The 15,146-nt window shown below is 40.5% G+C and overlaps 1 protein-coding gene across 1 annotated transcript in view; it reads right to left on the bottom strand.

The window, feature by feature from the left end:
* Nucleotides 1-897: 897 nt before the first annotated feature.
* Nucleotides 898-15,146, bottom strand: part of CABP7 (calcium binding protein 7) — a 300,945-nt gene continuing 286,696 nt past the window's right edge. The window contains exons 4-5 of the mRNA XM_077296989.1: nucleotides 13,024-13,177; nucleotides 898-12,322 (exon numbers count right to left, since the gene is read on the bottom strand). Of these exons, the coding sequence (XP_077153104.1) occupies nucleotides 12,195-12,322; nucleotides 13,024-13,177 (282 nt within the window). The 3' untranslated portion in view covers nucleotides 898-12,194. The remainder of the gene's footprint in view (nucleotides 12,323-13,023; nucleotides 13,178-15,146) is intronic.

The raw sequence follows: 15,146 nt of genomic DNA, 5'->3' as shown, positions 1-15,146 counted from the left end.
GCTGTGGGGTAGGGCTGGCGTCACTCATTGCTTCTATCACTGCCCCCTGATAACGATTTATTTGAGGGGAGTGCTAGCAGCTGTGGGTTGGCGCTCTTGTTACTCACTGCTTCTATAACTGTCCCCTGATGACAAAGTGGAGATAGAAGCAGAATGCGGGCGCTGCACTCACATCTCCCGTGGAATCTGAAATCTTCAGAGGACGACGATGCAAGAAGCTGTAGTAACTGCAACGCTGCCCTCTGATGACGTCCTGTTCCAGGAGGAGCGATAAACTTTGAAGGGAAGTGAATGTAGCGCCAGTCCCCTGTGATGTCCTGTGTGAGAGTCCTCTCAAATGAAAAAAAGGTCACAGGAAGTGCAATAAAAAAAAAATAGATTCATAGATTAACTAAACAGGGAGAAGTCAAGAGCATTTTTGAATAAAGCTAATTTCAAAACTGGTTAGATTGTAAAGATAGATATTTGCGGATATTTTCGGTGCCAGGCCGCCCCTTTAAAGGTTTACAGTAGTCTTGAAATGCTATCATATAGGTGTACACTATAATGTTTTTAATGGATTGGAATACATTGGTGAATTTTTTTTGTGTGTGTGGTGCTTGAATGCTACAAACTGTCTACCTAATAGTTAAGAAAACCCACTCTCTAATAGACATTGGTCATCCAGAGAAAGGACTATGCCGTTTATGATTAGTCTGTAGAAATTCCTCCCTAGATGTCTTACAAACAACTAGGGGGCACTAGGATACTGTTTGCTGAAATTGTACTGATCTAAAAGATCTACAACTGTGAAAAAAAGAGAACTAATCCCGTTCATAATTGTAAATGATGACTTATATTAGCAGTGACACAAGTAGTAACATCCGCTGACAGATATGTTAAGCAGTGGGAAATATATTGATTTTTCAACAGGCTTCTGAATACTTTAATCAAGACACCATCTTCAAGATGACAAGCATTTAAAAAAAAATTGACAAGCAGGAGACTAAACATAACAAAGCAGTGTTGGTGACAATGAATGTTTTCCATTGTTTCTAAATGCTGGATTCATAGAAATATCATGACATTCTGGAACAGCAATATGATCTTCTGGCCAATTATCACACTTGATAAGATGATCATCTTTGAAGCTTGTATGATCAACCAGATCCGTTTGGGAGCTACTAATTCTTTTAGTGAAGTCAGAAAGTACAAACATACAGTTTTATGTAACTGTTAGAGGAATCTAATTGCACATTTTCAACAGGCTGAATATGTTTGGACTGGTTTGTAACCTGTAATCGATAACCAAGCCTTAGAATACATTCTAGAGTTTGTCACAAAGATCTAAGGTCAGATTTTGCATTTGTTGGCAAACTAACTTTACCACCACCATGGCAATGGTGTCTTATAAGTGATGGACACTTAATTTAATCAATTTTATTTTTTGACATTTGTGCAAATATTTGTTGTATTACGCTTTATTTAACACTGCATCTTTCCAATTCGCATCACTACAGCATGTTTAGTCGAGAGCAATAGAACACACAAAGGGAACCTTTCAAATGACCAACATTTCATTCTTTCTGTAAAGTATCCTTGATTCTTACAGAAAATGAGCATGTCCGTTTTGTGGACTGAAATGTTGAAGAATTGATCTTAAAGGCTATGGTCACCTTTTGAGGAATTATTTTTACTTAAATGCTTGCATTTTTGGCCAAAGAGCATTTTTGAAATATCTTTTTTTTCACCAATTTTGCACAGTTTATATGTCACAGTAGATAGTGGACTGTAATGAGTTAACAGTTGACTCCATCACTGTGCTCATTACCACACACACTCTGTAACTCTTATCTCTCTTCTCCTGGAAGATCTTCTAAGTTGATTTATGACCAAATGAAAGGTCATAAATGAGACTATACTATTTGTGCTGTGTACTGTGATACCAAACTGTACAAAACCTATTGATAGAATGCGTTATAACCAAAAATACAGCCATTCACTTCGAAAAAAAACCCCAAATGTGATGGAGCCTTAAAAGATTCATTGGGATATAGTGTTATTAGTGAGGCACTTCATGACCAAATATTCTTAAAACACTGGATCCTATTGCGCTCGCGTCATGCTTTTCAATATTGGTTTAGTCCCAAAAATCCCTGTAACCAGTATGTGTAGCGGATGAGTAAACTCGTAGAAATAAACTTACTATTATCTATGCTATTTCAATTAAATATTTGTCCAGGAAACATCAAAATCAGTTTGGTTGACATACGGACATTTTTTTACATATTAGTTCACAGACTTTTAACATAATATACATTTACACAAGTGCAACTTCTACAGCATCAGTATGATATTACCAGTAGGTTTCCATTAAGGGTAAAAAATAGAGGAACGATTAAAAAAATAACCACAATATATAAAGTAAAACCACAAACTCTGACCTTGCTGTTTTGCATAGATAATACATTTTCTGTTAGGCGAATAAATTGCATCCACATTTTTAAGCAAAAGGAAAACTTAATGTTACAAAACAGAAATGTTTAGGGGGCAATTATTGGTGTGAGTGTAATTAACATTCTAGGAAACATTCCTTAACTACTGGGAATTTCTTTAAAAAAACAAACAAAATACAAAATAAAAAACTGAAGGTTTTCCTGAGGCCTCATTCAGACGTCCATGTTGCACGTATGCGTTGTAGTCGGTTTTTTTTGTGGATGGAACACGTACCCATTATATTCTATGGTGCTAGTCACATGTCCGTGTTTTTTTATAAGCTGTGTGTCAGTGCAAAACACATGGAGGCGCATCGTTTTTTTCTGGGAGTGCAGATGAAAAGGACCAATACAAGTCTATGGGTCCTTGAAAACACGTATAGCACATTGATTGTGTCCATATTTAACATTGCAAAGTATAGGTGAAGCTGTGTAATTTATTTCTCCATCTGTGAAAAACACTGATTAAACACTGTTAGTACAAATGGACTCACGGACCAAACATTGATCCAACACACTGATGACGCCGGTACCATTTTTTCATGTACAGGTTTAAACACGGACATGTGAATGAGGCCTATACAAGCATTTAGCTGGCAGATTTCATGTCCTGACCGATCTTAGCAACAATTCTAGCTATTTTTTGGGGTAGATTTCCTTCACCAGAATTCACATACCGTACTTCCTTTAGTTGTGCTGTACCAATTTTTACCGCAAAAGTATACTGTGATACTAATATGCACATAATAGAAGTCAATAGCATACGAAGACAGTGCAATCTAATGCATAAGCACTAGTAATGGCTGCAAGAGCAACCAATGAATTTGCAGAGACTGGTTTTCCACAATGGACTTTTTTTTTAATATATTTTTTCCCCTTGCTCCATATTCCAACCTGGCCCTCCTTAACCACTTATGGTCAATTGGGCCCCTAAAGTTTCTAGAGTTATATTGAGGCCCCAAGCTTTAAATGGGAACCTATAGCAGGATAAAAAGAATCACAGGAAATGAGACATCAACTCTTAATTTGTAGTGTTAAGTAATATTTTACATTTATAGAATATTTTACTGGTAGGCTAGGCTGAGAGATTTTGGCAGAAGTAGCTTTCAGTGAAACAGTTTGCTTACTGTATTAAGCCATCATTGCGACCTACTTATTATATAACAGGCCATGCCTACCAGAATTCTCAAGTGTCAGTCCACAGAGAATTGGGCAATCCCTGATCCACAGAAAACTGTACATTTCCAACTAGAAACTGAGAAAAATACTCCTTTTTTCCCATTTACAAAATGCATACTGTATATTATTATATTATATCTCCATTGGTACATGTGTTTCTTCTTTGGTCATCAATATACCTTTCATTTAGTTTTCAGAAAAGGAATAATAATAGAGCAACTGCAATTTTTGCCATTTAATAATAATATCCTATGTACCTTTGCTGAGAAAAATCAGCTATAAATGCTATACCCTCTTATTTCTATGGCTTTTATTATAGGGCATTTCAGTAGTGTGAGTGAGAATCATTTACTTTACGTAGGACTCAAATATACTACAATTTTCAAAGATACAAGGATCATTGGGTGCCAACTTACGCCTTTATAAGAGTACGTAGAAGGGGGCTGAGAGGGGAGGACAGAGAATTACTGATTCTCCTTCAAGAGTTGGGTGATGTTTGCAGGAAATGCTCCACTGGAGAAAAATTAAGAGATTAGCAATGAGACTATCTCGTAAGTGCCACCGCTACATAGGCGGCTACATAATAGTGAGGCAATGTCTGACCCTTTAGTGAGCCTTGCTTCATGACCATGGATAAATGCCAAGCAAGTAACTCATGGACTGACAGAATGTTTTGGGTGTTTGCCCCTACTCAGTGTAGGTGGTACTTTGCAAGATAGTCACTTTTGATTTTTTAGGAGACCTAACTTGTTTTGCATGGAGCATTGCCTGTGTACAGACACACGGACTCTGCTGTACACTGATAAGGTGCAAACACTCCAAATCAGGCTGGTTGTAGAGGAGTTTCCACCTGGGCGCTTATCCTTGGTCATATTACAAGGCTTATTGACCTGTCAGACATTGTTTTATGGGGTTGTCACTGCTCTTCCATGGTATTTTGCCAGACAGATCGTAATAACACTTAGCATAAAGGGGTTTCGAAAGCAAAAAAAATGGGACAACATGAAATATCAGATTTAGAGGAAACAACAAATATACTTACTTATACTCACCTCTTTACAACTCCATCACTCTACGTACTGTTGGAGCTGTTGTTTGGCCATTGCCGTCAGTCACTGGGCTCTGAAGTGCACCGCTAGCCAGTGGAAGAATTCACATGAGTACTCGGGGACAAAGAGTGCTGGGGAGCAGCAGTGCAGCGGCGTTAGAATGGTGGTAGGATTATCAAGCTTATAGGCTCTTTCATTATTTTATTGCATCCCTCTCCGCCTTGGCTAATTTATTTCTGACCTCGGGAAAACCCCTTTAATATTAATATGAATTTCATTTTGCCCACAAGGTAATTTAGACCTACACAATGTAAAGTTTAAAATCTGAAAAGGAGATAATGTGTTTCAATGTTTATCTATGTGTTGCCTGTTGGCATAACCTGTTACATAGGACCAGTGGATCTTATGGCTGCCTCAGTAATTGGCCACCACAGAGCGCAGTAGTGTGTCTCCACACCCAATGTCCCAACTTGTGAAAGGTTGGAATTGGAAGGGCCGAGGTTTGAGCATCATATCAGGGTTGCATAACAACAGGGCATATTAATTGTTACTTTTAGGATGAAGTAAATATCCACCCTTAAACGCCATTTTAATTTTCTTATTCTGTTAAAATCAATTTCCTAATACCTTTTTCTTAAGTCAAATGTCCAAGCACAGACATTGTTAAGTGGTAAAATTCCGCCTGCAGCAACCACTACAGGGAGCTACAGACCTGACTATAAATATATAGTATTATTATTGCATTCAGTGCATAGACAGTGTACAGTAAACTTCTCAGGTCCCTGTAGTGGTGGCAGAAGGCAAAAAAAGTGAGGATCCTTTTACGCGGGCGTAGATCGGGATGTTTGTATGAATGATGGTTCGTACGATCATTCCTTCCCTTTCTTGTCATTATTGTCTGCAGTACATACCTGTTGAATTGAGGGGATGGGCTTAATGATATTTAGCTATTAGTGATGAGCGAGTGTGTTCCGATAAGGCGTTATCCGCTTGGGTGTCAATCGAGTATTTTTGGCATGCTTGAAAAAAATGCTCGAGTTCGAGATCCGCAACACCTACAGGAATTGTCTATCAAACAGGCAATCCCCGCATATGTTGCGGCTGTTGAACAGCCGTGTAACATTGAGTCACGGTGACTCGAGTATTTTTTTCGAGCACGCCGAAAATACTCGATTAGGACACAAGCGGATAACCTTATCGGAGCACGCTCGCTATCACTATTATTTATGCTTGTGTAAAAGGTAAAATCAGTCTACAAACACTACGGTAATTTGCTGTCTGATTGGTGGGCATGTTTATATGGAGCAATGATCAGGGATAAGCTGCTCTATGAACCCATGTAAGAGGCATTTTAAGGGAATCTGTCAGCAGGTTTTTGCTATCTAATCTAACATCAGCATGATGTATGGACATAGACACTGATTCTAGTGATGTTTTACTTACTAGGCTGCTTGTTATGTATTCAGCAGGAGATTATCACTAAATAACTAGTTGACTCATGCCATGTAGTCTTCCTACTGTGTAATCAGGCCCGCCATTACTGATTAGCAGCTTTCTGTCTATGCACAGTGTATGCAGAAAGATGCCAATCAGCAGTGTGGGTGGTGTTATACAGAGCTCAGCATTCAGAGAACTGCTAGATCTGCTGAAGAGATTTTATCAAAATGACAACCTAGTAAGTGACATATCACTGGAATCAGGGTCCCTGTCCTAACATCATGCTGCTCTCCAATTACATAACAAACACCTGGTGACAGATGTCCTTTAAGCATGGAATGGACGTTGGGATTCCAGATCATCTGATATAACCCATTGGTGTCACATGAGAGTATTTTTGGATATACTCTATTTAATGTATAGTGGTATGCCGTCTCTGACATTTGCCAGCAAATTGGTAAAAGATTATGTAAGTCCTATTATTAACTGCCTACAGATAAAAATGACATCCATACATAAATATGTGTCAGTTAAAGTAGGTAACGTTGTCATTGACCAAGACATATGAGAAAAAAATAAATATAATAACCATGTGTTAGCAAGCGGCACAATGATGATAGGACCAATGACAAAGCTGAGCATTTATGTCTCCGACATTCTCCAAACACAGTTATGCAAATCTGCAGCCCACCACGCGCCGTCCAATGTACCGAAGCAGTTGGTGACATTTTAAACAGCGGCAATATGCAATCCCAGCGCTGTATTACAGAATAGCCGTCATCACATATGGCTTTAGCAGCTTATACATAACAATGAAGGTGTCTAAGCGAAAAAACAAGATTATTGGAGAAGGGAAACCACTAAACAGTAGAAGAGGGAAAAAAGGTCCTATATGAAAGGTTTAGGAAGTTGTGCGAGACACGATGAGATGAGGTGTTACTGTTTATTATCTTTTCTTCAAGATGTATCTTATGACAGGTATGAAAATGAGATTTATATCATCCTGTGACTTTGTTCTCAAAATATTTAAGAAAAAAAAAGAGGAGTGAGAAGGACAAACTGGGGAAGGAGAACAGGAGGTGTGGTAATGAACGAGACAGGTGGTGAGAGCAGAGGTGAGCCGGGCTGTGGAATGAATGCAGCATTAGCTGATTATTGCGGGCTGTCACTCTGAGAGCTCATTATCCCGTCTCTCATTGTGAAGATACAATAACTTCCGCAGATTAGTCTTATGTGCAGGGAATCAGAATGGCACATAGCTGCTGGAGAGGCTGGCCGATCTGCAATGTCACATATCATTCAAGGAAACGTAGGATATATGAGACATAACCACTGGAGTGCCTTGGACAAAAAAAAGGACAAATTGCAGTCCTTTCGTATAACAGACTGCTTGTCAAGCTGTCATCTCCTGCGGTGCGATCTCAGGCTGCAATGTGGGCTTGAGATTGGAAATATCCAACCCTATTCCACTCCACGCTCTTTTACTACGTGGATAGAAGAGTTCAGACAAATGGTAGGATTTATTAGAAAAAGAGAAATTCACAAATGACGCACAACATGGAAACAGAGAATGGGTGGAAGAATCTAGGAAGAAAGGAAGCATGCAGCTCTCTGCAGAGAGATCGGAAAGGTATAATTCTACACAAAATGATTGGCGAGAAGGAACAGAAATCTGATAATATAGAGGAAGAGTAAAATAAAGGTAACCACATATGGAGAACACATTAATAGCAAACAAAAACTCAAAGATGTAAGATGAACATAAAATTACCATGGAAGGAAGAAAAACTAAGGAACAATGCCGAGAGGCTGTAGCAGTTGTAGGACTAGTAGTATGAGGAAGGCTAGAAAAATGGAAGGTGAAGAAGAGATGACTTTTGAACTGGGATTTTAAATTTATACATCTAGCTCCAACCTAAAGCATAGGTATACTCAAAGGATAGGGAATAATGTCCTGATTGCTGGGGGTCTGACTGCTATGACCCCACCAATGTTGAGGACCTTGTGAATGGAGTGGTGGTTGATCATGCGCATTGTCTCGTTTATTTATGATAGGACTGCCAGAGATAGCTGAGCGCTGTACTTGGCTGGTCTTCGGCACACCCAAAACAATGAATGCGCATGATCGATCACTGCTTCATTCACACAGTTGGGATCGGTGGGGGTGCCAGAGATTAGATCTCCAGCAATCTGGAACATTTCCCAATCCCATGGCCAGGGGATAGCTTTCAAACTTGAAAATACCAATTAAAAGGATTATTGCTGCTCCGTTCACTATCGCATTGGGAATCAAGTGTCACGTTACCAATATCTACTGAGACACAGGCGCGATGGAAAAGTATTAGTAGGAGTGACATCACCTACATCACTCACCTCCTGTTCTGGAAATACTCGTCATGCTCTCGTTGGTGTGGGAATAACCGTTCATGTGATATTATTACTTCATACCCAACTCAACATATTTTTAGCAGTGCTATACAAAGGCCTTGTCTACTGGAAAAGTCAGTAGGAGGAAGCTCATCACTCACATCACAGATCCAACAATCGTGAAGATGACTCAGATATTCGAGGGGAAGTCATAAGACAAGGTTCCCTATGTTATTCTTCAGCATACCTTGCCTGTATCTAATTATAATTGATGTCCTACAGATTAATATTGTGCCAATAGATGGTGGAAACATCTCTCAAATGCTTTGTTGTTTATACAGCCAGGTTATCAATGATGACTAAACAGAGGAGCAGTCTGATATTATTTTTTCTTTTTGGAAGCAACTGTGAAGATGACGTTTATTGTAAACATGGAGGATTTATTGTCCTGAGGTTGTGCAACATATTTGGAAGTGATGCTGCAAATTTATAGATGAAGAGGACACAAATGAACCATGTTCCCTCATGTTTATCAAACTTAAAAGGAACCTGATGGCCGAACCCGAACCTCTGGCACCATGTAACAGATACTGGCTGTATGATTTCAGCCAACTCTGAAGTGCTGCGGTGTTTCAGTGAAGAACATGATTTAAGGACCACCAAGAAGCAAACTGGTGACTCATCGAAAAAGCCAGTCCCAATGACTGACAAGTCTATCCTTGGATGAAGGGAGAGACTTGTCACTCAAGGGGAGAGGGTGGGGAGAAGTCACAAAGGAACGGCCTTTTTAACTAATCACCAGTGCGGCTTAGTAACCTGGCCGGCTTTTAAAGTAAGTGCAGAGTCAAAGATATATCTGAATTCATCCAGCCAGTCCTGGTGCATCCTGCCCCGTTCCCTTTAAGCACAAGGTATATCAATGGAAACTGAGTTTTAATTTAGAATTTATAAATCTTTAGGAATTTCACATCCATTAAGGCTATGTGCACACGTTGCGGAAAGGTATGCGGATTTTTCCGCACTGATTTTGGTAAATAAGCATTTCCTGCGGAATTACCACGGTTTTTTCGCATTTTTTGTGCGGATTCCACCTGCGGTTTTACACCTGCGGATTCCTATTATGGAGCAGGTGTAAACCGCTGTGGAATCCGCACAAAGAAATTACATGCTGCGGAATAAACAGCGTAGCGTTTCCACACGTTTTTTTCCGCAGCATGTGAACTGCAGATTTTGTTTTCCATAGGTTTACATGGTACTGTAAACTCATGGAAAACTGCTGCGAATCTGCAGCGGCCAATCCGCTGCGGATCCACAGTAAAATCTGCAACGTGTGCACATAGCCTTATACTTGGGTTGATCGTACTGATAGATTCACTTTAACTTATTTTCCAGGACTTAAAAATCTATAAACTTGGACTTCAAATTTAAACGGAACCTGTCATGTCAAAAAAAGGCTATTAACCTGCAGATATGGTGAGAATTTGCAGATTTAAAGTGTTCTCAAGCTGTGCGGCCGCTGCAAGGAAAGTCCCGCTGCCAGGAGGAAATTAACTTTAATCCACCCAGCAGCCTCCACTTTTAGTCAGAGGTGCAGCCATGACTTTAATAACTTAGTATATAGTGAGTGGTGGCTGGAGCCATGCCGAGAGTACTGAATGACAGCCGGTTTTGTACTGTTGCACTGGTGAACCGGCTGTCAGTCAGGGCCAGTGTGTGATTATAGCCGACGATCACTATGTACTGAAGGGTGACTGAAGCTGCACCTCTATGACTAAAAGCCAGAGGCTGCTGGGAGGAACAAAGTTAATTTCTTCCCAGCAGCTGGGCTGGCAGTGTCATTGCCGTACGTCTTTAGAACCTGCAGATTAATCTCATATCTTTAGGCTAGTAGCGCATTTTGACATGACCAAAATTGTTCCCTTTAAATATTACTACTATGTCTACAATACATACTCAGTGCAAATTCCAACACTGATAATTGTGAGCCTCCACTGCTCCTGTTACCCCCTACCTCTCTATAGCAGTTACAACTCCTGCTCATCTTACACAAAGTTCCAAATACCCTGCATAGACATTAAAGGGGTTGTCCACTACCTAGACAACCCATTTTTCAATGAAGTAGTCGCCCTTGTAAAGTGAAAAATTTTACACCAGTGTCTTGCCAATGATGTCGGCACCTGGTCTGTACGTTATATTGTTATGTCACGTGAGCCCTGAAGCCGATCAGTAGCCACTATAGGGCTTCTGCCTTCTTACTTCTCTTGGACGAAAGTCAAAAAAAGCGGAAGAAGCTACGAGTTCAGCAGACAAATACTATACTAACCAATAACCGCCTTTCTCTTGGCAATCCAAGGTAAAAGCTCCCGTGATGCCACCAGTCTTTAATCACATGTCCACTGCAGCCAATCAGTGACCATAGCAGGAGCGTTAGGGCTACAGACATCCTGACTGTGGCACTTCTGATTATAGCCTTATAGTAGAAATGTGAACATGGCTGAGAGCAGGAGAAATCTTTTCACAAGGATTTGTTGCTTTGGTCTACTGCTTAGACAAGTGTAACAACAGAGAAGACGATTATGCTGAAAACTAGACTACGTGTTTATGTAATTCAATGTAAAGCGATTGTAGTAAAATTGCAGGGAACCTTACTTTTCTACTTGTAATTCAGGCTCCTGCATGAAACAGATTTAATCCCTATTGTTAGAACATAGAAGATGACAAAACGTATATAAAAAACATTTCATTACCCTACGAATGAAGCGATAGATGCTGAAATGCATGAATGAAAAAGAATAGAGAATGTGAACATCGACCGAAGCTGAGATACAAAGTAGAACGGCGGCTGAAGTCAAAGAAAAAATATGTCAAGCAAAAAGGGACAAATATAAAGGAGGTGATAATAGTAACTAAATGGATAGGATGAAAATCCTCAGCAAACAATAGAACGGTAATATTCTCTGTACAGGGATACTTTATCATGAGTTATTTATTATTCCTGCTTTGAAAAATAACAGTAGCATTTTTTTTTTTTTTTGCTCTTGAAGCAGCCAGAAGCTTATTGGGTCTCCATTGCGATTGCAGCAAAGGGAATCAGTGCTTCATAGCAATCCCCCGGTGTCACAAGAGAAAACGTCCGAACAGGGTGCGGGACAATTATACTTCAACGTAGACGTATGGAAGGAAAATAGGGAGCGCTACATTTAACATCAACCCATTCAGCAATTTAGGGGCTAAGGCGAATGATATTGGGGGGGGGGAAGGGAAGACAAATTAACCTTCATGCTGCCTTTCTCCTGCCCTGTGTAGAAAACATTACACATTAGCCGGAGCTCATTAACCCTGCTGACCCTGTGCCCAGCAACCAAAGAGTTAACCCTTTAGCGACCAAAATTGTTATTGCTCATAAATATAGAGTTATATATCCGTATACATATATACACCTATTATATATAGAAAGTCCCTTCGTGTCACAGATTTTAAAAGCACAGATGGTCACCTGACAATTTAAATGCCCATGCATTTTCCATGCAAATCCTCCCATGCACATTCAGACACTGGAGGGTAAGTCCCATGTTTCTCGAGGTCTTAGGGGTTCCTCCTCTGTACACTGCAGTCCATTTATAAGTGGGGAATGGGCAGGAGAAACTCCTGAAAGTACATCTCAGTTCATGGCTTGGTATCCCCATCATCACTTCATGCCACTGCGCAGGACCTGATTTGCAGCTATTAGCATTACACTAATGATGAAAGCGATGGCGAAGGCGCAGATCAGACTTTTCCGGACACAGGTCTGGCGGATTTGTTGATTTGGGGAAGCTGAAACAGAAAAACAAAAAGTGTATGGTATTGTATAAATTAGTATAGCAATCATATCCCAATTATAAAAGTATTAGAGGGAATGTCACGAGTATTTTACAACATAATCTAAGACAAGCAGGTTGTAGAGATACAGACACTGATTCCAGCATGAGTCTCTTACTGGGCTACTTGCAGTAGTTTTGAAAAAAATCACTGTTCTATCAGCAGGAGATTATCACTAGATGACTAGTAAACTTGCAGCCATGCAGTCCACAACTGACTGATTGGCAGCTTTCTGCCTATGCACAGTGTACACAGAAGTGGTGGTGGTATGGATGGGGTTATATAGAGCTTAGTGCTCAGAGAACTGGTAGAACTGCAGCAGATAAAACAGGAATTTTATTAAAATTACAGCACGTAGTCCAGCAAGTGACACATTGCTGGAATCAGGGTCTTAGCCCCTACATAATTCTGCTCTCAGATAGTGTAACAAAAACCAGGTGACAGATTAATTTAAACATGTTTGAGAAGACTGAAATTTGATAGAAAACTGCCCCTGGTTTCCAATGTTCAATAACTGGTCTAAGGATTTAGCTGAAGGTTTACTCTGGAGCGAATAGATAAGATTGTTACAATAAATTGGTATTATCATTTTTTTGTGTTTGTGAGCTTCCATAACTATGACCACAGTTGAACCAACACACAGGAATAATACTTACTCTCCATATCTACAGGACAATCCCCTCTTGTTCCGAGGTTTCCAGCCTCTTCAGTCAAGATAATGTTCTCAATGTCACGCATGGACAGGTGCTCACAAAAAGTGTCGTATAATAATCTCTTCAGTTCCTCGACAGACAATGACTGCATGTCACACTGCAAAGAAATATATAGGATATGGGGTTTCACTGAAAAGTACAGCTATTAGAGGTTTGTATCATCCTAAAACCAGGGAACCTCACAGGCGCCTATGTTCACCATGACTGCTATACTCTAAATCACCAATAGTAGATTAAAACTTGCTCCCACTGGAGAATTTGGCCTTTTAGATCACATTCATTGCTAGCTAGTACATAATGAATATGGAACTTAACTTATAAGAAGGGAAACGTTAAAAGGGTGGTCTATACTTTGATATTGATGATCTTGATGTTCTACCCTTACGACCCCCACTAATCTCACACTGGTGACCTAAGGATAAATCAACATCATATCAAAGTAGTGGGAAACTCCATTAATGATACAGCATACAATTAACAAATACATCATAAATTGTGAGGCCATCTTTTTGGCAAAGTTTGGTGAAGAAGAGCTTCTTTGGTCTGCCTTGACTTAAACTTTCACATGGATTACAAGTGCAGATGGTTAATATCAGTTCTGAGTTATCATCTCGTCGTTGAATGCATCTCCATACTTGTTTCAAAATCTTATTATAGGATTCAAAGGGCTTTCCACACAAACAGATAATTTTAATCAACAGATTTTTGAATAAAAATAATTTCCACAATTGGATGTGTTTAAAAAGAATGTTCCTGTGCTGAGATAATCTTATAAATGTGCCCCTGCTGTGTACTGTGTAATGGCTGTGTCTGACCATGCAGGAACATGGTCTGATCATACCACAGCTCCTGGGCAGGGAGGAAGGAAAAGATTATACAGATAGGACAGCATGGGATCACAGCTGATACTTCCTTTAATGTAAAATATTGTTTAAAAACAGGCAGGGAAATGTTTTATCTCACAAAAAGAATGAGCTGTAATCCCATGCTGTAATATCTCTATACTCTTTTGCTTCTGTGGCGCCCCAGGGTCCTGGTCGTCACGGTAGCATTGCTTTCCTCACGGGGAGAGTGATATTACGCTTGAAGGCAAGAAGGGATAACTGTAACCAGGTAACCACAAGCATGCAACACATTCACACTCCAGGCCACCAGGGGGAGCTTTTGATCCTATTTGCTAAGTGACTCTCCATATATATGGTAGTCTGTAGGGAAAGTTAGTCAGTCTTGTCAGGAAACAGACTGGATCAGTCTGAGGCAGAAGAGGGTTTACGGACCTGTGTAGCCGCAGTGCAGCAGTTCCTGGAAAGAGACAGACAGAAAGCCGAATACATTGCAGTGAACGTGCAGGAGAGCAAAGCACAGGAGAGGATACCAGGGGGAGACCAGCCCCGAGCAGGCTGCCTCCTTTTGAGGTGCAGATAACCGGTAGTCGGAACACCGAGGATCGTAAGGCCCTCCACGACTTACATCAGAGACCGGCAGGACAGCTGAACTCCACGTTACCTGTCCGCCTTAGTACCCAGAAGGCATGGTGACATCCTTAGAGGCTGGGGCATGCTAGAGTCCCTATAAACCGCCTCAAGTCACCAGTCATATGGGTCATGTCCTATCCTATATATATGGGGGACAGAGAGAACAATAGAACACCTGTGAGGACCTTATTTGAAGCCCTAGGCAGTAAGGGACTACAAAACCAAGGCGCTAGAGGAAGGCTTTGATTTCCACCTGGGTAAGGGGACTCCTAACTTGCCTCCAAGCCGGCCAGACCTTGCCTGCCCTGTGATCTGGTGCCCTGGACTGTGGCTGCCTGAAGACTTCAGTAAACAAGGTAAAGAAATTGCAAACCTGTGTCTTCGTTCTTCATTGCACCTCTCACTATCTTCCATCTACACACCGGGAGCCCTGGGGATATACTTCACCTGTGGAAATTATACCATCTAGCTGCCATAACATCACTCCAGAGGACCCCTAAAGAAGCATCAGTCCCCACTGACCGAATACCACAGGTGGCATCACGAACATAAACTTTATTCCCTTTAAAGACCTTTCCCCTTTACATGGGC

Source organism: Ranitomeya variabilis, chromosome 1 (assembly GCF_051348905.1).
Source record: "Ranitomeya variabilis isolate aRanVar5 chromosome 1, aRanVar5.hap1, whole genome shotgun sequence".
NCBI classification, from domain to species: Eukaryota; Metazoa; Chordata; class Amphibia; order Anura; family Dendrobatidae; genus Ranitomeya; species Ranitomeya variabilis.
The sequence above is the reverse complement of the archived record's forward strand: the minus strand, read 5'-3'. Positions and strand labels throughout refer to the sequence as shown.